Source organism: Centroberyx affinis, unplaced genomic scaffold (assembly GCF_046629955.1).
Source record: "Centroberyx affinis isolate AG114_WGS23_722 - 3 ecotype Tasmania unplaced genomic scaffold, CSIRO-AGI_Caff_v1 ptg000046l_1, whole genome shotgun sequence".
NCBI lineage: Eukaryota > Metazoa > Chordata > Actinopteri > Beryciformes > Berycidae > Centroberyx > Centroberyx affinis.
In genome coordinates this window covers 238,185-259,536 of record NW_027278759.1, presented here as the reverse complement: position 1 = coordinate 259,536, position 21,352 = coordinate 238,185, and the positions used below count along the sequence as shown (strand labels likewise).

The 21,352-nt window shown below is 44.7% G+C and overlaps 1 protein-coding gene and 1 long non-coding RNA gene across 2 annotated transcripts in view; one reads left to right on the top strand and one right to left on the bottom strand.

Annotated features, from left to right (window-relative positions):
• efna3a (ephrin-A3a) overlaps positions 1-18,346 on the top strand; it is a 48,692-nt gene extending 30,346 nt beyond the window's left edge. The window contains 8 exon segments of the mRNA XM_071518106.1: positions 10,865-10,880; positions 10,882-10,994; positions 10,996-11,077; positions 11,079-11,147; positions 11,149-11,167; positions 11,469-11,534; positions 13,511-13,588; positions 18,228-18,346. Of these exon segments, the coding sequence (XP_071374207.1) occupies positions 10,865-10,880; positions 10,882-10,994; positions 10,996-11,077; positions 11,079-11,147; positions 11,149-11,167; positions 11,469-11,534; positions 13,511-13,588; positions 18,228-18,346 (562 nt within the window).
• LOC139643002 (uncharacterized) lies at positions 17,732-21,130 on the bottom strand. Its single transcript, XR_011695059.1, has 3 exons — positions 20,986-21,130; positions 19,037-19,159; positions 17,732-18,431 (listed from the first exon to the last, which is right to left on the bottom strand). It is a non-coding gene; the product is annotated as an uncharacterized lncRNA (long non-coding RNA).
• Positions 21,131-21,352: the final 222 nt, after the last annotated feature.

Genomic DNA, 21,352 nt, shown 5'->3' with positions numbered 1-21,352 from the left:
CACAGATCTGCACAGCGTGTTCCAAAAGCCCTGCAGCGTAATTTCAGCAACCAATCAAGTGACCCACCTAGTCAATCAAACTCTGCTTCTACCACAGCAGCATATTTACTGTGTCATACATGTCTGGTCATCTGGTCCCAGCATTGAAGTAGTGTGCGGTTTAGTTTGTGTGTGTGTGGGTGCACGCATTTTGCATGTGTGCAAATACTGCCTTTGATGTTTGCACACATGTATATTTAGGTTTTTGAGTGCGGATCTGGATCAAATAGTATTGGAAAATGATTGTGTTTGATTTATTCGACCTGGAGCACCAGATGGGTGGGGTGTACAGAATCAGGACAGATCGTGTTACGTAAGTTGTCAGCGGCATAACAGCAAACTAAATTAACTTCCAAATAGTTTCAACTCTGGCACTCTGTCCTAGGTGGAAAACACACATCTGGTGCAAGGAGGTTACAACAGAGTTATTTGTATGTACTATTTGACCAGGTCCGATTGAGCGTGTTGATTTAGTGTTGTATGGTACCTGAGCATGGTGGCTTTAGCTGGCTGAGGCAGTTTAGGCTGAGTGAGCCTTTCAGGCGCACAGATTCACATCCGACATGGCTGCCTGAGCCATAAGAACAACTCCATGAATTATGAAAGGGCACAAGCCCATCGCTGTGCTACTTGCCGCTCTGAGAGAGAAAGAGACGGAGGGAGCGATAACTACATATTGTAGATGGATAGAAAGATAGTGTAGCGCGAAGCGAAGTGAAAAATAAAGGGGAGAAAGATGCACAGGCACAATGACGGAGGGAGATAAAGTGTGCATGTGTACTGGAGCGAGAGAGTGTTTGTTTTGGAGAAAGGAAGAAAGTTTGTGTGCCTGTGTGTGTGTGTGTGTGTGTGTGTGTGTGTGTGTGTGTGTGTACGCATGTGTGTAAGCGGCCGTATTTGTGCTTGTGTATGTCTCTGGGTGTATGTAAGATCAACGCTGTATCGACCCAAATCTAACCAGCTGCGTGAAAAAATGCTAACTACGCCATTGGATTTAGGCTCATCACTGGGCCCACAAAGGCAACATTTTCACACAGACATAACATACACCACACAGGCTTTGTTCCAGCCTCTTCAAACAGTCTTTGCTGCGGAGGTGTGACAGCACGCCAGGCGGGGATCTGCTGCCCACCATTTTCCAAACCCCAGCAGAAAACAGACGAGAGACAGAGAGATGCGGGGATTTTTTTGCACCAATTATCTAATGTGTGATCTTGGGGCCTGGCTGCCTGTCATCCGCAGCCACTTGTTTATTCTGTCTTTTTAATCTTTCTAGTAATCTTTTTGCCGCTCCCGAGCCGGTGTCACTGCGGTGAACTCCGAGACAAGGCAATTCCATTAAGAGATGGCATGAGGCGGCATTCATTAATGGCCCCAGCCAGATGCTCCTCTGCACGTCGGAGGGGAAGCTTTTGAATTTGATTTGATTCCTGAGGATAATATATCGTGCCTCATCACAAACTTCTTCCAAGGGGTTCCGTATTCTCGAGGATGGTATTGTGACTAGCGGGAGAGCAGGTGGATTTCGTGGAGTATCATCGTGTGGTATTACATGCCCCCCCCCCCCCCCCCTTCCTCACCATTTGCTCTGTTCCAGGTCTATCTCTGTGAAGCTCATCTCAGGCTGTTCAGTATTCTGCAAGGCCCTTGACTAGGGGCTCTCAACTGTCCACTCAAATCTTCACTCAATCTATTGCAAGTGTATAAATAGAAAACCATACAAACATGTACCGTTTCAGCCGCACCCAGCCTTTTTTCTAGGCCGCAAAACTCCTCCTTTCACTGTCCGCATGCATTATCAACCAACAGCTGTAGTTTTAGGAATTGTCCTGCAGAAGTAAACATGCTGAAGGATGTGTAGCCTCTCCAAGGATGTATCACATCAAATGCTTCCAGAATACTTCCCTTTTATCTCCCCTGTTACATAAGTGCCTATATGTACCTGCAACCTCTACAATTCAAAGCCTTGGGAGACAGAGAAAGAGAGAGAGGAGAGGAAGGAGGAGGGGAAGATAGAGGGAGACAAAGAAAGAAGCATGAAAGAGAGCACAGAAGAGGGGGGTAGAGAGATGGAAAGGAGAGAGAACAAAAGAACAGGAGGTACCACACAGGTGACGCAGAGGCAGAGGAGAGAGAGAGGGAGAGAGAGAGGGAGAGAGGGGTGAGAAAACATGTGGGCTGAGGCCAGTCAATTATTCAGGAGAGAAAGGTCCATCTTACCTTGGGAGCTGCTTTGAACATGCCTGGCCTGGCATCACCTTCTAATGGGCTACAGATTGACATGCTACCTGAGCAGACTCTCCTCATCCCTCAGCAGCTCTCCCTCTCTTCCTATACGGGCTCTTATCTGTGCTCTCTGGTGGAACGTGTAAATAATTACTCCATGACCACTCCGCCGTGCAAGCTGGAGGGTTGTTTGCACAAAGAAGAGAGGATATATTTTAAAAGGGCGATGGGTTATTTTAAGAAAAGGGCTGAATTATTTATGGAGGCCTGCTAGGAAGTGTTTGCGCGTTTGTGCTACTGTATGTTCTGTGCATTTGGAGTTATCATAAGCAAGCTGTGTGTGTGAGAAGAAAGTGGAAGTGGCAGAATGTGAGGATGCTTATTTCTTAAAAGTGCTGCGTACGATGATTGTGTACGGCCTGAGCAATCAGGTACTCCGTTCGTTTTTGCTTTGAGGTTTCTTTTGTATTTTGGGTAGTGTGTGTGTGTGTGTGTGTGTGTGTGTGTGTGTGTGTGTGTGTGTGTGTGTGTGTGTGTGTGTGTGTGTGTGTGTGTGTGGTGGGGAGTTGGGGAGTTCGGGGTGGGTGGATGGGTGGGTGGGTGCGCGTATCTACATGAATCCCTGCAGTTGCCATGGCTTGGAGATAAAAGGCCAGATTATTCAACTTGGCATCCATGAGGTTGGCGCTGCCTGAATATGGTCCAGTCTAAATCTGACCAAGAACTACTTTCCTTCATCTTTCTTTCTTCCTTTCCACCCCCTCTCTCTCTCTCTTTCTCTCTCTCCTCCCTTTGTTCCCTTTCTTCTCTCCCTCTTTCTTTCTCCGTGAGAGAGGGATATGTGTGCCAGCCCAGAGGAGAGGCTTAAAGACTGGAGGTTTGTGAAAGCGAACACCCTACTGTGGTAGACTTCCTGTGAGAGCAGCCGAGGCGCTCGCACACCGCACTTCAAAGCTTGCATACCAAACTTGAAAAAGATAATAGAAGTAGCTATGTTGTCTTATGGCCCGTGAGCCTCTCTGTGGATCTACTTAAGTATTCAATTTTGGGTATTTTTTTCTTTTTTTTTTGTGTGTGTGTGGTTATTTTCTTATTTGCTCCTATTTATTCTTTGAATGTGTGTAACGTACCTTGGTGCATGCTTGTGTGTGTGTGTTTGTGTGTGTCCTCCTGGTCTTTACATTTCCTCCGCTCTGTCAGTGGCCGGAGAGTTGGAGATGGGCGAGATAAGTACTTTGTTTTTGGACATGGCCACAGCAGCATAGCATGGGGCTGGCTGGCATCCTCGCTGAGGTGTGTACTGTGGAGAATTCATCTTGATGTGAGCCTCTATTGCCTGTCACAAGCCCTCTGCTATCTCTCTCCCTGTGTCTCTCTGGCTGTCTGTCTGACTCTCTCTCTCCCTCTCTCTCTCTTTCTCTCATATACATGGAAACACATGCTCACACTCAGGCAGATACATACACATGCTCTAATTACCCATATACGGTACATATCCCACAACTTCATATACACACGCAGATGCAGACACACACACAAAAGGACTTTGCTAAGCAGACTATCACTCTTTGCATTCATGTGAACATGCACACTCACACACACATACACACACCACTTTCTAGCGGCTTGGCACGCTCCATTATCTCCATGTATCAATGCAGGGCCTCTGTGAGAGAATGGGCTGCCTTGGATAAAGGAGAGGGGAGAATGAGTTGTGCTTTTCATCATCAGACGACATCACTCTGAAAAGCAGATAAATAGTGAAAGAAAGGCAGAACAGGGCTTGGGTGAGAGAGAGCAAGAGAGGCATGCTCAGGGAGAGAGAGCACGAATGTGAGCACTCAAGCCTTTAATAGCGAGGTACAATTAGAGCCTCACCTTGAGAGAGATGGACCCTTGTTATCATGGCTTGTCGCAGGATATAATCACACGTACAACTCAATGGGATGGATGACTTTTCAAGGCTGGCTGTGACTGGAGTCTGACATCACCTTGTCACGTCTCCGGGGGGTTTTCTATCTGTCATAATTAGGACAGGAGGGATTTCCATCTGCCTCTTCCATTTGGCCATTTTATTGTTTTGCTTGTGTGTCACCCTGCCTGTATGAATGAACATGTTGACATTACCAGATTCTTGGACCTCAGACTATAGTGCTGAGTGTGGTTTCAGCCAGCCAGGATCCTAGTAAAATTAAATAAAATAAACCATAGACATTACAGTGTAGTGTAATAATTAAATGAGGGCGTTTGGAAGTGTGCACACATACAGTATTTGTCTGCATAAGTATGTGTGTGTGTTTGGAGGGCACCTGTTTGTGTCTTACTCAGAGTGTCCCTTGGCTGGAGTCTCACTAATGTGCATGCCGCATTGCCGCCAATATGTGAGCTGCTGCACCATGGCAAAGTCCAAAGCCCAGGGGCCAATTATGGCCAAAGAACGACTCCCAAGTGGTCCTTGGAAATGTTCCACTGTAAAAAAATTCCTTGCCAGCCTGTATTATATTATATTTATTTCATGTGAAAAGTGTAGTTGGGGTAGAGCCGCAGTTAATATTCATAGTGAATATTCAACTATGTCATCCATATTTCTGTTTGAAATTTAAACTTCCTGAATGGCTCTCTAGAAAGTAGAGAAGCAGATTAAGCCAAATAGATTAATCTATGAAATTTATGCATATATATATTTCCTTTGAACCACTTGGCAGCAAACCATGATGCAAATGATTTAATCAATAGTTGAAGCTGTGGAAATGGCATGCTTTCGTTCGATCATGATCAGTTTTATTTCCCTCACTCCCACAATTCAAACTAGTATACCCATTGGACCCCTCCAGCAAAGATGAGCCGTAACAGCAGATGATGAAAGGTTGGCAGTGAAAACAGATCGCTGCACCAACTGGCCCAAGTTTCCAAAAGTGGCCTCTGGGCTAAGCTATGTGTGAATCTCTGTTCTGCGCTGTGTACCCACCAGCTGCAGCCAGAGTCCTGACTCATCTCTGAATCATCACCACTGCTCGCTGCTGCTGGGACTAGAGGAAGGCAGGGGTGCTGCAAGGAATTCTGGGGTCCCCAACATGTGACACCGGGTCTCCCACCCTGATGGTTTTGCCTCACTTCAGTAATATTTTACCTTTCTGAAAGTCTCCCTCGAGCTCTCCTCCACCCCCCGAAAGTATTCCCCCTTTTCCCTTCACTAAAGTCATGCCTGGAGGAAGGCTGGGGGAGACGGAGACACCAGGCAGCTGGATTGCATGGTGGCATAGTGAGTAGAGAGACCGCCCTTCAGCTGAAAGATCAGTTTTTTAAGCCCTTGTGTTGGCAAGAATCTGCCCTACGAGCTCCAGGAGCATTGTTCTGTAGCTGACCCTGCACTGTGACCTCTCTGTGAGCGGGGAAAGCAAAGAGATTTTACCTACAGGATCAATAAAATATCACATCAGGACTGGATGAGCCTGAGACTGGGGGAGTTTGGTTTAAATTGTGAGGAAGCTTTGGGAAACTGGGGAAAATGTAATGTGTCTACACTTGGGTCAGTGGTAGCCTAAGGGCCAGAGAGGCTGGCTTATGATTGGTTGGAATTGATAATTGGTATGAAAAGGTAGTTGCTGTCAAGGTGCCTTTTAGCAAGGCTTTTAATTCCTACCTACTTCAGCAGAGCTATAGTGGTCAACAGTTGAAGACTGCGGTTATACAGGCCAACTGCTAGGTGTGAATGTCTGTAACTGTATGAATGCAAAGCAGGGAACTGCTGAAGAAGCGTCCCTGAATAAATAAATGTGAAAAAAAGTTGTGAGGGAGCTTTTCAAATAAAAGAAGCTGAGGTGGAAGGCCGGGGGATAAACCGGCGGGAGGTTTATAGAGGAATGGGTAAATATGAAAAGGTAATGTTCCCCAATTTCTCTCTGGCCAGGCTTGAGTGAGGTTGTGGAGGAAACTGGTGGATGAGTCCCAGTAGTCCAATAGTAATAGAGGAGAGTTGCAGCGTTTGCCTCTTCCCCCAGACTGGCTCAGCACTTGTTTCTCCCTCAATCCTCCATTTTGGATCGAAACATGGTAAACCGGGCTGTTAATTGCGACGCTAACTCAATCAGTGGAAGACTCACCAGAGACATTTTGTGTGTGTGCGTATCTGTGTGTGTGTGTGTGTGTGTGTGTGTATGTGTGTACACTTGCACGCATATGTGTGATGTTTGTCTGTGTCTTTGTGCGTGTGTGTGCGCGCACGAGTAATGAGTTTTGGTGCTGAGGTACAGAGAAAAACAGCAGAGCCTAGCTTGTCCCTGCCAAGGGACTGGATTGGAGGAGTGTGTCTGTGGTAAACAGACGATTGGTAAATGGCATCTAAGTCACACCATTTCGCGCATCGGTAGTTCATCCTCCTGATGAGGCTGATGTTGATTACTGCAGAGAGAGTGTTTTTAAGGTCGCCGATGATGATGCCATGCTGACCTCATCTTGCTTGGATGAAGATTCTGCAACAGTCAGAAAACCACGGCCAGACTCGACACGCGCAAGTACAAGGTTTAACATAATCAAGTTTAATGAACTACATATTCATGGCAGCCATCTCGGAAAGCAATAATGACAACAAGCAATAGAGACAACAACAACAACACCAAAAAACAACACAGTGTTAATCAGACCCAGATTACTTGTTATTGTTGGAGCAGGAGGACGTGATGGTTAGACATTCACAAACATTCTGTATACTGACAGAGTATTTATACAGAAGCCGATACCCTGAACGGAATAGTATCGATCCCATAGTGTTATTTATTATTGAATATTACAAATATTTAAATATCTGTGAGAAAGCAAAATCTTTAGAGGTCAAAAGCATGAAACTGCAAAATATATTGAATTCTTGCAGTTCATGTAGATAATTGAGATGTTTTCCTAAACAGTATTTGGCTTTGGTATAATGTTTTCCTTTTCCAGCACGCTCCCCTTGACATTACTCAGTGAAAGCCAGCCTCAAGCATTAGCGGGTTGCTGGAATGTGCATTTAAAATGAGTATTCAGGCTTCCTCTTTTATTGATGCGAGCAGGCAAAATAATTTTACAGAAAAGTGACAAAGAACATGGGGGAAAAATCTCTTGGTCTCCCTGCTTTAGTTTGTATGTGTCAAGACTTAAGCAAAACAAAAACAAGCGGCTGACATCGCTCACTAACTGGGACAGCCAATATTGCTGACTGACTATTCACTATTAACACTACAGATGTTATTCCAAACTGAAATATTTCCTGAATATGTTTCATGTTTCTCTCCATTTTTATTATTATTTACAAACGTCTATCTATATATCAGCCTTATTCGTCTCACTGTTATGCTGAAGACAGTGGGCGTGTTTGCTTGTTTGTTTTGCTATAGGAATTATAGATTCCCCATGACTGTAGCAGATGGTTTGTTTCTGGCCACTGTACTTGGGTTTTTTTTTTATTCTCTTTAGCTGTAGCAGTACCTTACCATTGTTATTTATTGATACCGGCAGTATTCTCAAAAGACTCTTTTTAGCGCAGATGTGAAAGGTGCAGCATTGCTATCTTTGTCTCAGTCTTCCTTCCCTGCTCTTTCTTTCTTTCCCTCTTTATCCATCTCTCTCCTTCTCTCTCTCTCTCTCTCTCTCTCTCTCTCTCTCTCTCTCTCTCTCTCTTGCTATCTGCCTCCCCTGGTAGTCTTCACCAGCTTGTGCAGCCTTTACTAACTAGCTGCGCGTTCTCGCTCATAGGAAAATGATGATGAGACAGCAAATCCGACACAGAGACAATGCACAGCAGCGAGACACAGAGAGAGAGAGAGTGTGAGTGCGTGTGTGTGTGAGAGAGAGAGATAGAGAGAGGGGACAGAATACAGGAAAAGAGAAAGAGAATGAGAGCCATCAGTCTTTTTTTATGCACTTTTACTACATATATGTCCGTCCCCGGGGAGCACTATGTCTCTGTCTGGGCCTCTGCCTCCCATTCTATGCCTTTCTTTTTGTTGTCATCATTCAACGCATTTTCCTCTCCCTCCCTCACCCTCACCCCCCCCCACCCACCCACCCACCCACCGTAAGTTATTAAATCTCTCCATCCCCTCACCCCCTTCGTCCGTTTTCTCCCTCCCTCCATTCCTCTCTGCCCTGCAACCTTTCTGTCTTGTGTCACTAAGTGGACGGCTTATATAACAGCGTACACCTAGAGGGACTCCCCGCCTCCTCTCGGCCTCCTCCTCCTCTCACTCCACCTTCTTCTCCTTTCCTCTTGTCTTTCTCTCCTGCTCCACCTCTCCTTCTCTACCTTCTCCACAGCCACCACTCTCCCTCCTTTCCTCCTTTCCCCTCTTCCTCTCCTATAACGTTGTGCCTTTGTGGTCCATCTATAGCTACGCGTAAGTGACAACTAAAACAAGCCAGTAATACATCCATCCTCGGCTTGATTTGCATCCAAACCACATGTTGATGAACCACACATAAACGTCTATTTTGGTAGGCTGCCACAAAGTGAGCCATGTGCATTTTAACATATTTTTCTGCCTCTGCTGCCAATAGACCTTTGGATGGTCAGAATGGTTTGGTAATGGCAGCAGGGATGAAGGGAGGCTGGTAGCATAGTTATAGCTGTACTTGCAGTACTGTGTTTCTGTAGTACTTCAGCAGCCTTTTACACATGAATACTATTGAGTGCTCAAAAACACTCTCTTTCTCTCCCTCCCACTCTTGCTTCCTTGCTTTCACTCACTCACCCCCTCTTGCTTGCTTTTCCTCTCACCTATTTCTCAATGACTGCGTCTTTCCTGTCCTGCTTTCACACACACCGCTTGCAACCATGATTCTCCTCATAGTATGTTTTCATATTCACTGCACCCTCTTTCGCCCACTTTGATCTTGGGTCTCTTTACTCCCCATTCTCCTTTCCCTATTGTACATCTCTCCCTCTCTCCCTTTCTCTCTCCCTCTTTCTCTCTCTATTCCCCACTACTCTCTCCTACTGCTCCAACCCCCCACCCCCCCCAACCCCTCTCTAAATATAGTCCCTTTGAAGCATAGCTGTGTTGTCTCTTCCCGCAACACTGCAAGACAAAAGTCTGTCATCTCACATCTGAGCACCAGGGATAGAAAGCAGAGATAAGATTGATGGCCCAGAAAGAACACTGGTTAAGAGAATTGATATTCATCTGCCTCAGCATGTGTGTAATCGCAAACGAATAGAAGGGGTGGAGCTGGAAAAGGGAATGGGAGTGGAGGAGAAGATCCAGAAAAAGGAACAGTTATAACGCCACACTTAGAAAGATGGCGAGACAGAGAGAAAGAGAGATAGAGAAAGAGAGAGAGAGAGAGAGAGAGGTGTTTTGACATTTTTGATCCTCATTTTGTAATTGAATATTAATCTCTCTGGAGACCTGACCTAGTAACGTGCATGTGTGTGCATGTTTGTGTGAGCATGTCTGTGAGTTTGTGTGTGAGTGTGTGTGTGTGTGTGTGTGTGTGTGTGTGTGTGTGTGTGTGTGAATGTATGTGTGTGAGTGAATGTGTGTGTGTGAGTGAGTGTGTGAGTTCGTATGTCTGCTCATCTGCAAAATATATGCACATAGAATGATGTTCGTGAATGTGTGGATGTGTGTGCGCTTATGTGTGTGTGTGTGTGTGTGTGTGTGTGTGTGTGTGTGTGTGTGTGTGTCTGTGTGTGTGTGTAACAACAGAAAATGTGTAAGAAAGAATGGAGAACCAGGAGGAAAGAAATGAGAGCAGAGGCGGAAGGGGTGGGTGTAGTGGGGGGGGTTGTCCTTTAAACATAATGCAGCACAATAGCTCCACCTACTGGTACAAATGAGTCATTACAGCTGTAGTTGTTGCAGGCTACACATCACTGTTCTTTAGATCGCAGCTAAGGACAAATCCCATCTCATCAACTCACCTGCAGGAGCCCTTCTAATGACTTCTACTTTGTCAAATTACAGATTGTGTAATTTACATAATGAGTATACTTAGTATTATAAACACCAAAGATCACAGTATGGGGGCTGAATGCCAGATCATATCAATCATCTCATCCCAGTTGCTCAGCACTAGACAAGTAGAGCGAGGAGTCCTGAATCCTCTAAAGTGCTTGTTCATCTTACTGTACTGTCATGTATGTCTCACACACACACACACACACACACACAACCTTAGTGCGACCTTCTGTACCTGCTAATAGCCTGCTCGTCCATCAGCAGGCAGCAACGGTTGCCGAGGGAGCCTGGTCCATCACATGTGCGGTGTGCAGGTCGGTCCTCCTGCGGCCAAAGCATACATCGCCACTGACGTGATCTGCTTCCGCCTCAGTGACCCCGGCCTGCACCAGGCTCAGGGGGAAAGACAGGCGTGGAGGTTATTATTTTCTGCACCATTCTCAGCCCTTGCCACAAGGCATGGAGTGTGAAAATATGTGTTTTTATATGCATAGGGGGAAAAGGTGTAATAGCTTATCTCTTGAAAAAAGAGGGTATTTTCATACGCCGGGGGAAAAGTTTATCACTGTTAGGGTTTTTTTATGTTGCCTGTCATTACTTATCCACATTTCTTTCTTCCTCTCTCTCTCTCTCTCTCCCTCTATCTATCTCTTTCTCTCCTCCAGTCTACGGAGGGAGGGATTACACGGTGCAGGTCAGCGTCAACGACTACCTGGACATCTACTGCCCGCACTACAACACCAGCCAGCGGGGACGCTAGAGCGGCACCGTGGCAGAGCAGTACGTCTCTACATGGTCAACTACGGGGCTACCGCACCTGCGACCCCCAGCTGGGCTTCAAGCGCTGGGAGTGCAACCGGCCCCACGCGCCCCACGCCGCCCATCAAGTTCTCGGAGAAGTTCCAGCGGTACAGCGCCTTCTCCCTGGGCTACGAGTTCAACGTGGGCCCACGAGTACTACTACATCTGTGAGTCCGCCCAGTAAACGTTAGTGCCGGTGCGTCACGATGGTAACAAACGGCCCTGAGGGGTAAAGCGCAGCCGATATTTCAATCTGGGATTATAACGAGGAACCTCTCCTGGGCTGCTGTCACCCACATGTATTGACGGTGTGTGGGTGTTGCTAATAGATTCTGCAAGTTCAGCTGAGGACAGTCAGTCCAATCACAGTTTTGCAGTTTACACAGTTGATTGTTTAGGGTTGTGCAGTATGGCGGCCTGCAGAGGGCACAAGGTTGACATGCTGTGTGTGTTTGCTCTCTGTTGTAGCCACGCCCACCCATCACCATGGCCACAGCTGCCTGAGACTGAGGGTCTACGTCTGCTGCTCCACTGGTGAGGTCCAACTCTTTGTTTTTGGCTCTCTCTCTTATCTCTATCTCAGTATGTCACTCCCTCCCGTCTGTCTCTGTCTCTCTCACTCCCTGTTAGACCTTTTCTCCCTTGTCTCACTATCTTACTCTCACCTACTTTGTCTCCCCTCTCTCCCACCTGTCTCTCTGTGTCACCCAAACACACACACACACACACACACACACACACACAATCACAAAAACACACAGAGAAACAGAGAGACAAAGAGATAGAGAGAGATAGAGAAAGAGAGAGAGAGAAAAGCTAAGATCTGACGGTCTTGTCTCAGAGAGAGGCTTTTCTGCCTTGCGCTGTCTTGGCGGGTTTTGATGATGGCGTCTGTTCCCTCCGAGCAGGGCTTTGAGAGTGATGGCTTAATGTTATTCTCTGTCTCAGTGCTATTACAGTAATGCTCTCTCTCTCTCTTAGTGAATGACATGCTCTTGTGAAGCTGTACAAAAGACATAAAAAAAACAAAAAAACAACAAGATTTGGCTGCAAGATTCAGCTCTCTCTCCTTCTCTCTCTACCTCTTCCGATGTCTCATTGTCTCTCTCCCCTTCTAACACTGAATCTTCCCTTTACATTGACCATCTCTTTCTACCCCCCTCACTGTCTTTCTCTACTTCCCCCCCCCCCCCCTCTCTCTCTCTGTCTCTCTGATGCCTGCTGCTCTGTATACTGTGTGTTATTTTTACCCCGGTAGCCTGCTCTCTCCCCTGCAGGCCTTTGATCAGGGAGCCCAGCGCTGAAAGCCTCCCCCTCTCCTCTAACCTTGTCAGCACTAATACATCCCACACTCAGGCCAGTGTCAGCCCCTGTGTACACATCACCTTAACCCCCCCATCCCAGTGTCACTGCTAATCTATTGAAGTGTCTACCACGCCTCCATTTGCCTCTGTGTGTGTGTGTGTGTTTCTGTGCCTGTGTGAGTGTGTGTGTACCCCTGTGTGTGTTTGAGGAGTATGGGTTTGAGCATGTTTGTGCTTGTGCATTTGTGTGTGTGTGTGTGTGTGTGTGTGTGTGGGCGTGTGTGCATTTAGTTTACACCTCACAACTCTGCACATGGTAGTATTTCAGCTATAAATTTTTTAATGTGTGCCTGTGTGCAGCTGTGTGTGTGTGTATGTGTGCCAGCGTGTGCATGAAAGGCTATGTGTGCATTTAGTCAGTTTACGATCCACAACCTTTACACAGCAAGGTCATTTTAACAGCTTGCTATCAAAATACCCAATTCATTTCTGCTGCCTCCAGACCTTTTTCCTTCTCTCTGCATCTTCCCCACCTTAACCCTTTGGAGACTCTTGGACAAGAAAGAAAGAAAGAAATGTGATTATCCACAGCATATGCTTTAAATTTGTGAGGATTTGCAAATCGAAATGGTGAAAGAAGCTTCCGGCCTTTATGTATACTGCCATATGTTGCTTTAGAGCAATATGGATCAGAATCAGCATCAGACGCGTGCGCACACACACACACACACACACACACACACACACACACATTCAGTTAAATTAGTAGAGAATGCACACAGACAGATTCCACAAGCACAAGCTCTCATTCATTCATTCATGCATAAATTGGCAAATCAGAGTGACTGTAATTCCATGTCTAGACGAACAGTAAATGTAATAATGCTTTCTGTCCCCCAGTTCCAAATGGTTTTAATCTTCAGCTGGAAGTCTGGATTCGCGGTCCAGGATTTCTTTGTGCTTTCTCAGTGGCAGGGACACGCTAACTGGCCCACGTTGCTCTATAACCGTATACACTTTAATGGTGCCTAAAATGCACATTTTACTCAGTGTTGTCATTTTAATGGGGTGTCAACTCTCCCTCTCTCCCTCTCTCCTCTCCTATATCTCTTGCTCTCTTCTCTTTCTTGCCCCCCCTCTCTCTTTTTCTCCCTCTCTGTTTTTCCCTCTCTCTCCCCATTTGTGTGTATGTGGTGTGTTTCTCAGTCTCCCAGGCAGATGATGACTCCAGTCAGACTCCTCCCGACTACACAGTCAGGCCAAACATCAAAATACATGACATTGGTGAGTGACCGTGCTTCAGTCTCTGAGCTACCAAAAATGAACAGCAGCCGCTAGCCAAATGCTGGTCAATACATGCTGTGGCCGCTAAGTTTGTTTGGTCTGCCAGTCATTGTGGAATGTAACCAACCATTTGTTTTGTTTATTCTATGGTTGGCAAAATAATGCAAGTGGCTGGTGAATTTTAAAATGCAAAGGCCACTGTGGCTGATGAGCAAAAACTTCCCGGCCCAGGCCCTGCTGTTGTGGTGGTGCAATATGGGTTGGGCCATCAACACTGCAATGTTTAGTGACTGAACAGCCTTCACATGCAGTTACATACATGCCTATATATACATATATGCAGGCATGCATGTGAGCAAACAAATGCATATGTCAGCAAATGGCATGAACCTCTTTCACTTAACAGGAGACCCATTTTTACATCAGAAATAGTTTGATCGAAATGCCCATTTTTCATTAAATTTTTAATAATTCAAAGAAAATAATTTACTGACTTCTGAAATTCTGAATGCCTACCTCCTAGAATGTGCCTATTTTTCCATGTTGGTCACATATCAGTGTTCTCTCTCAGACACACACACACACACGCACACAGATGTAAACCTCCCTTTCTCCCCTGCGCCAAATCCGCAAGGTCAGTAGAGGTCTTGTAAGGAATGAAAGGTCCATGTTTACCTAAAGAGAAGGCACGTTAGCGAGCAAGTCAATTGTGCAGTTGAGTGGTTACATAAACCCTCTATTTTCCTTTCTTTTTTCTCCATCCCTACCTCAAACAAAAGCCTCTTTGCCGGGAATCATTTCGTATGCTTGTTTCTGGGAGCTGTAGGCTGTCTGTGACGAGGGCTAAGAGAGTGTGACCTGCCTGAGATGGAAACTCAGACCAGCAGAGACGGAGTGAAAAGAGCCCTTCAGCCATCAGCACAGAGTACCTTTAGAGAGAGAGAGGGAGGGAGAGAGAGAGAGAGAGAGACAGAGAGAGGAAGAGAGAGAAGAAGGCAAATAGAGTGTGTCAGAGGAGAAAAAGGCAGAGAGAGAGAGAGGAGGAAGAGTGGAAGAGTGAGACAAAGAGAGAGACAGAATGGCAGAGAGATAAAAGACAGAGAGGAGGCAGCGAAAGAGAAATGCAGCAGGAAAAAAAAGACAGAAAAAAGCCTGATGGAAAGAAGGACAGATAAGGCAGAGTGAGAAACAGGCAGAAAGAGAGATAAAAAAAAAGAGAGTGGGGGCAAAGATGGGGGGGGGGGGCTGTGCTGTGCTGTGTGAGAGAGAAGGGGCAGAAGAAGAAAGGAAAGCTCAGTAGTGGGCGAATTGCTCAGCAGTAACTCAGGCTCAAGCTTACGTAGAATTTAATAATAAAAAAATAAAAAAACACACAGGCAGGGAGTCATAAAAAATCATATAGCCTCTAGCGTTCTGATGCATTTGGCTGAATACACTGGGAGGAATAACACAAACGGGACACACACACATTTACGCACACACACACACACACACACACACACACACACACACACACACACACACACACACACACTTACCCAACAACAACCCATACCCTGGTAGCCTCGCTGACCACTGGACACCCACTGGCTGACTCACCCTCAGGACCAGAAGAGCCACAGATTGGCTTAGTATTGACCCATCTCTCTCTGTCTCTCTCTCTTTTTTTTCGCTCTCTTTTTTTCTCTCTCTGTTTCTCTCTCTCTCTCTCTCTCTCTCTCCACATTTTCTACATGACCCCTGCTCTGCTAGCTTTGCTTCTGCGTCACCGTTGATTGATTTACGACGGTGTTTACCTGTGTACTGACCAGTGTTGCTGGAAAAAAAAGTCATAAATTACACATTACTCGTTGCTTTTCTTAAAAATAATGAATTACTTCACTTATTACTCCCTCAGAAAAGTAATTAGTTACACTACTCGTTACATTACTTTTGCGTTACACCCTAAAACGATTGTGCTAGACTTACTTGCGTTTATTGGGCCAATAAATACGGTAGACATAAGCCCACATTAGCAGCAGCAGTATCTAAATAATGACAGACAGAAAATCTTTCTTTCAAGGTTTTTAATAAAGATAGAGCCTACAGCGTTAAATTCAGATTTTGCAAGTCATATTTACCACTTTGTTGACTCGTTCGTGTGCGCTGTACTCGTAATTCTGATATATCCGACATGACTTGAGGGCAGGATAAGATGAGAGAATCGTTTGACAGATATTACCAATAAAGAGGTAAAGCAGGCTAAAGAATGTAATGCAAGTATCTGTTCGATCAGTAACTGTAATGTGATTACTGAAATTGGAACAGTAATGCCTAACTTTACTCTGTTACAGGCAGTAATGTGATTACAATGACGCATTACTTTGTAACAAAGCACTGGTACTAACTGGATTTATCCTTTTTTCTGGTCATTTTTTGTGGCTCCTTACAACAGGCCCTTGCTCTGCTCTTAGTTATTCCCATATGGAGAGTGAAATTGAACAAAGATGGTGAACATCTCATAACAAACTGTGACTTTACATGTGCATGCGCTCTATATATTGTGCCTTCTTGCCACAAATTTGCTACAGGAATTCAGCATCAGTCTTGCTGCTTCCTGCTTGAATTAAACATTACCTTCCCGTCTCCAGCAGCAAACCCGCTCAGTAAACGCTGTACATCCTCCCACCTGTGACATACACACCCTTTAAACATTTTCCTTCTGTTCTGAGGCTCTGCAGCAGGCGTGCTGAGGGCTAATGGCTGAAACGTAGCCTAGCTTGGGTGGTGGACCAGAAAATGCAGCTGGAAATGGGATTATTTCCAAATGTAGCACACAGCCATTAGCATCTTCGGTTTTATCTGATCGTTGTGTTTGTTAATTTGCCTTGTTTTAGGTTAGGTCTAGTCTTCTTTCTTGTCACATTACAGTGAGCAGAGTTTTGAGTTTGTGTATGAGGGTGTGTAAGGGTGTTTGGATTCAAGTGTTGTTGGCATTTAAAGGATATTATTTCATGAAATGGAAGTATTTTTTTAAAATATATGTGTTGTTAATGAAAAAAAGAAGGCGAATTACAAATACCTAATATAGATCCTTGGCCCTATACACAGGTTTTGTTTGTGTAATATATTTTGTATTTTTTCTATATGTTTATTGATCTGTTTGTTTTGTATATCTCACAAATGCTAAAAAAAATAATATGCCTTGTTATATGCACATTTTCACAAGTATATTGCACCTATAAACACACCAAAATACTCCACATATACTCTCTATATGTTTTATTTGTGAAAAGTGTCTCTCTGAAGAGTTTTGGAGAGCTATAAAAGGACCTGTGAAGCACCAAGTGTGACCTATGGGCCCCACCTTGGGCAAGCCTAGTTTATATTCTTCCTCCTGCCTGCGCCGTGTGTTTTCTGTTTACCGAGTTCATCCTGGTGCATCACGGTGTGAATGTCAGCTTTGTGTGTCACCACTGCAGACAGATGCCTTGTGTTTACTAAGAATGGCTCTGACGTGGACAAGAGTCACTCACAACCAGGACAAACTGGCCCGGTTGGATGCTGCGCTCCTATACAGAGACAACAATAACAAAATTCTGTACATTTTCCTTTCTGAGGATTCATTTCAGAGATACCGCTTGTCACACATCAGTTGTCATGTATTTGTTGCCTGTACCTGATGTCTCTTAACACTTTACCTTTTTTTTTTCTGTCTCTGAGTTTTCTCGAGTTAACCCATGACTGTCTGCCTGGAGTTCTTCAAACTCCAGGCAAGGGCTTTAACCTGCTAAACCTGAAAACTTCTGTAATATTGACTTTAGTCTCAAGGCTTAAAATTCTTCTTGAACCTGTCTCCTCCCGTTCAACTCCAGTCCTCTTTTATGACTGAGGTGGATTTAAAAGGTGAACTCAATAAGATATCATAGCTTTCCCCTGCAGTCAGTTTATTCCATAGAAAAAGGAGGTTTTCCTAACATTTTGTGCTCTCAGCGCTCTGTATATCAATGCAGCACCAGCCCAGGTTATTCTAGCAGCTATGATGGATGTGTAAGCAGTGCAGCTCAGCTTGGTTCCTTTTGGTTTATTTCGGCGTGAAATAACCGGAGATATAACAGGAAACATTACGTACAGACAGAGCATAATGACTCGGTATAATCCACGTTAGAGCCTTTTTACTGAATATTACAAAATGTGTTCCTCCAGCTCTTTCTCCCTCTTTCCCCTCCAGCTAATGTTCCATTGTGTCTAATCAATGGCAAGGCCATAGTAATTTGGTTTGATTGAAATCCCTGTAGGATAAAAACATCATTAGTGTGAAAAGAGGAATACGTGGAAAAAAATAGAACGGCAACAAAGTGTTTTTAATTCTCCATCCCATGGGGGAAAATGGCCATATGTAGCGGCACTGATGATAATTGGTGGTTTGTTGATAATTGCATCATGTCCTTTTCTCTGCATATGTAAAAGCACAATTTGCATGCATCACACATTGCCTTTAGATTGATGAATTAATAATGTAGTAATGGTTCGTTTCTTCCTCTCTCACACACACTCACTATCTCTCTCACTCTCTTTCTCACTCACACATTCTCTCTCTTTGTTTTTTCGCTCTCTCTGACACTTTCTTATTCTCTCATTCGGTGTTTTGTCTCTCCAGATGAATTTAACCCCGAAGTTCCCAAACTGGAGAAAAGCGTCAGTGGCAGCAGCCCATCACGCGATCGCCTTCTTCTCACCGTGGCAATGCTGCTCATGTCTGCCACCCTGTTGTCCTAGCGACTGTCGCCAGGAGTGACACTTCATGCATAGCTGGACCACCTTGTCCAAAGGGCTTTGTATCCACCGACCATGAGTTTTTGAGCTGAAAGTGGGCAGAGACAAAGGAGAGAACCGATTAGAAACACAATCAAAACGATACAGAACAAACCTTGGACATAATTTACTGGACTTTAAAAAAAAAAAGGAGAGGCCTTTTTGCTATCATATTTACACCAGTGTGTTTTGACACTCCATGTGTTGTTGGACATCATTGCCATATGAATACCACAGCATTTCATGTAGGTGCCTGTGCCACAACATGGAGACCACAAACCAATATTCAGAATATGAATCAGACTTCTGTGCTGCTGTCGTGCCTGGCAGCCAACTGGCAAGGCTGTCACATGCAGTGATAGCAGGGCAAGTGAAAGTGGACTAGTATTGAGCTGGATGTAGGCTACACTCCCTTAACCGTAGCATGGATGTCAATCTCCTGAGGAATTCAAGCTGCACCCAAGAAAGAAAGCACGGTTTCCGTAACTGTAAGCTTTGAGGAATATAATGGACAGTACAGGAGTGGATTTTGCCGTGGAGACCCAATGGATTGTAGGCTTTGGACCATGGACCAAAGTGCGCTAATGGATTAAACTCAACTTTGATGTGATGCAGTAAAGAGTGAGCTGGACTCTGAAACTGTACTGATCTTACCTGGGCTCTGCTGGGCATTTATATAGTCAGTCAGTGATGTGAACTGCTGCCATTGTCCTGGAAGATGAGGAATGTTTTCACATTGGTGTGAGGGAGCTGCTGATACAGGAGCCCGCGGTGTTTCTTAGGAAAAGGGAAAGACTTTGTGAGGATATCCATGGGCCTTTCAAGAATCCATTTTCTCCAGACATCAAAAATACCCCCAGCTTTGTGATAGGTACAGACGCAAAGCCTGCATTTCTTAGAGGAGTAGTGAGTGCCCTCTTACAACTAGTCCTGTGTCTGTATTTCCTGCCTTCACACTGTAACAACCCTAGAAAAATACAGACTCTGGACTAGTAATTTGACGGCACTTAGATGTGGTAGATGTGGTAGATCTGTGTTTTGTTCCGATGCATTTACCCTCAGCACTTCGCTTAGGTTTTCCGGATGTCAAACCTTTCTCCTCGCAGCAATCAACAGAGAAGCTCTGAATACCACTAATTTACAATTCTGAAAACCTCTCTCAGCAGCAAATTCCCTTTCAATCCAGACGATCTGGTCTATTCGTTTCCCACTTCAGAGGACCCCAGCCAATCAGTACTGATGGCCATTACAGCGGTCACAGTCACCATGGAAACGACCCCATACAGTCGCCAGAGCGCGGCAGGTGCCTGAGGAGAATTTGTGCTTTGAGTCACAAAGTAACGCTGCCGCCATTTTGTTAAAAAAAAAAAAAACACGTGTGAATGTGCAAATAAACAGAAGTTCACTTTTTTATATTGTAATACAGGACAACGTAGGCTGGCATTAATCAGATTACAATGTTGTGCTTTTTTAATTTATTTACTTTTAAATGTATTTATTTTAACATTAAATTATGTTATTTATCTACCTAATTTATTAGTGTACATTTGTAGGCATTTTCTCAATAAGCTATTGTGCCATTTTTTTATTTTTTTATTTTATTTTTTTTAACGGTGGAATTTCTACTGGAGCATTTGCTTGTGTAGATAGATGGTCAGATGTAATTCAGCCTGACAGATAGAGCAGGTTATTGGTTATGACTCGTGAGCAGGGACACACACTCAGTAACCCTGCTCTCATGTAACAGATACTGCTAACCAGATTATGTTGCCGAGAAGCATCTCATAAACCAGTTGTGACCGCAGAGGAAATTAGAGAAAGAGGTGATATTGATGGAAGGACAGCATTCCTCAAGTGCTGCACTTGCAACATTCACAGCAAGAAACAAGGAGTCTGCATTGTAATGTATATTTATAATACATGCCAGTTATGGAATGTGCGTGTGCGTGCCAATGCGTGTGTGAGCGTGTATGCAAGTCTTTATCTGCCTGCTTGCGTGTGTGTGTGCGTGCGTGCGTGTGTATGGGAGCAAGAGAAAAAAACATATGTGTGCACATTTGTGTGCGTATGTATGTAGAATGTGTTTTGTCCGCGCTTTCGAGTATGTGGCATTTAGAAATTTCGTATCCGTTAAGGAATTGTTTGTAGGATCTGAATATGCAAGTGTGTATGAGAGAATGTGCTCTTCTGTAATGTTAGTTTACGTTACGGGGCGTGGGAAGGGGGCAAAAAGCATTTACTGATGTTGAAGACAACCACAAGAAATGTGTTTACCTTTGACAAGAATGAATAAAAAAAAACTGTAAATTGAACCAAGAATGATTAAAACAATGACAATTAAAATCTTTTTTGCAAATTTATTTTTGTGTATTTATTTCTACATATATAATAGCCTATATTGACTATATTTTGAGCACAGCCCTTTTCACTCTGCCTCCCTCTGCCCTTTCTTTATCTTAAGTTTCTCATTCACCTTCACTCACCCTTCCCCTCACTTCTGTTTGTTTTTGTTGAGCAGTACTTGAAATCCCCACTCTCTTTCCCTCACACTTGACTTTTAGATATGTTGGTGCTAAGCAGACATGTAAAAACACAGTACTCACATGCTCCTAGAGTGAAATGATCACCCTTTTTCACATGGCCCATCCTTATTGCGCCTCGCTTCACTTCACAAACACTGCTTCTGCCATAAAACATAATAACAACACGGGGGGAAAAGTCACGGCTCCAAATCTCTTCTCCCACCCCCCATCCCCCCACCCTCCTCTCTCTCTCTATCTATCATCTCTCTCTCTCTCTTGCTCTGCCCTTTCTCTCCCAAAAAACACCTGCAAGCCATTCATGTCTCCACAGATCTATCTCCCTCCGTCTCTCCACCTCTCTCTCCTGTCTATTTGCCCCTGTCAGCTTCTTTCTAATCTTTGTACGCAGAACAGAAAGAAGTTGACAATAGGGAGGGACACATCTCTC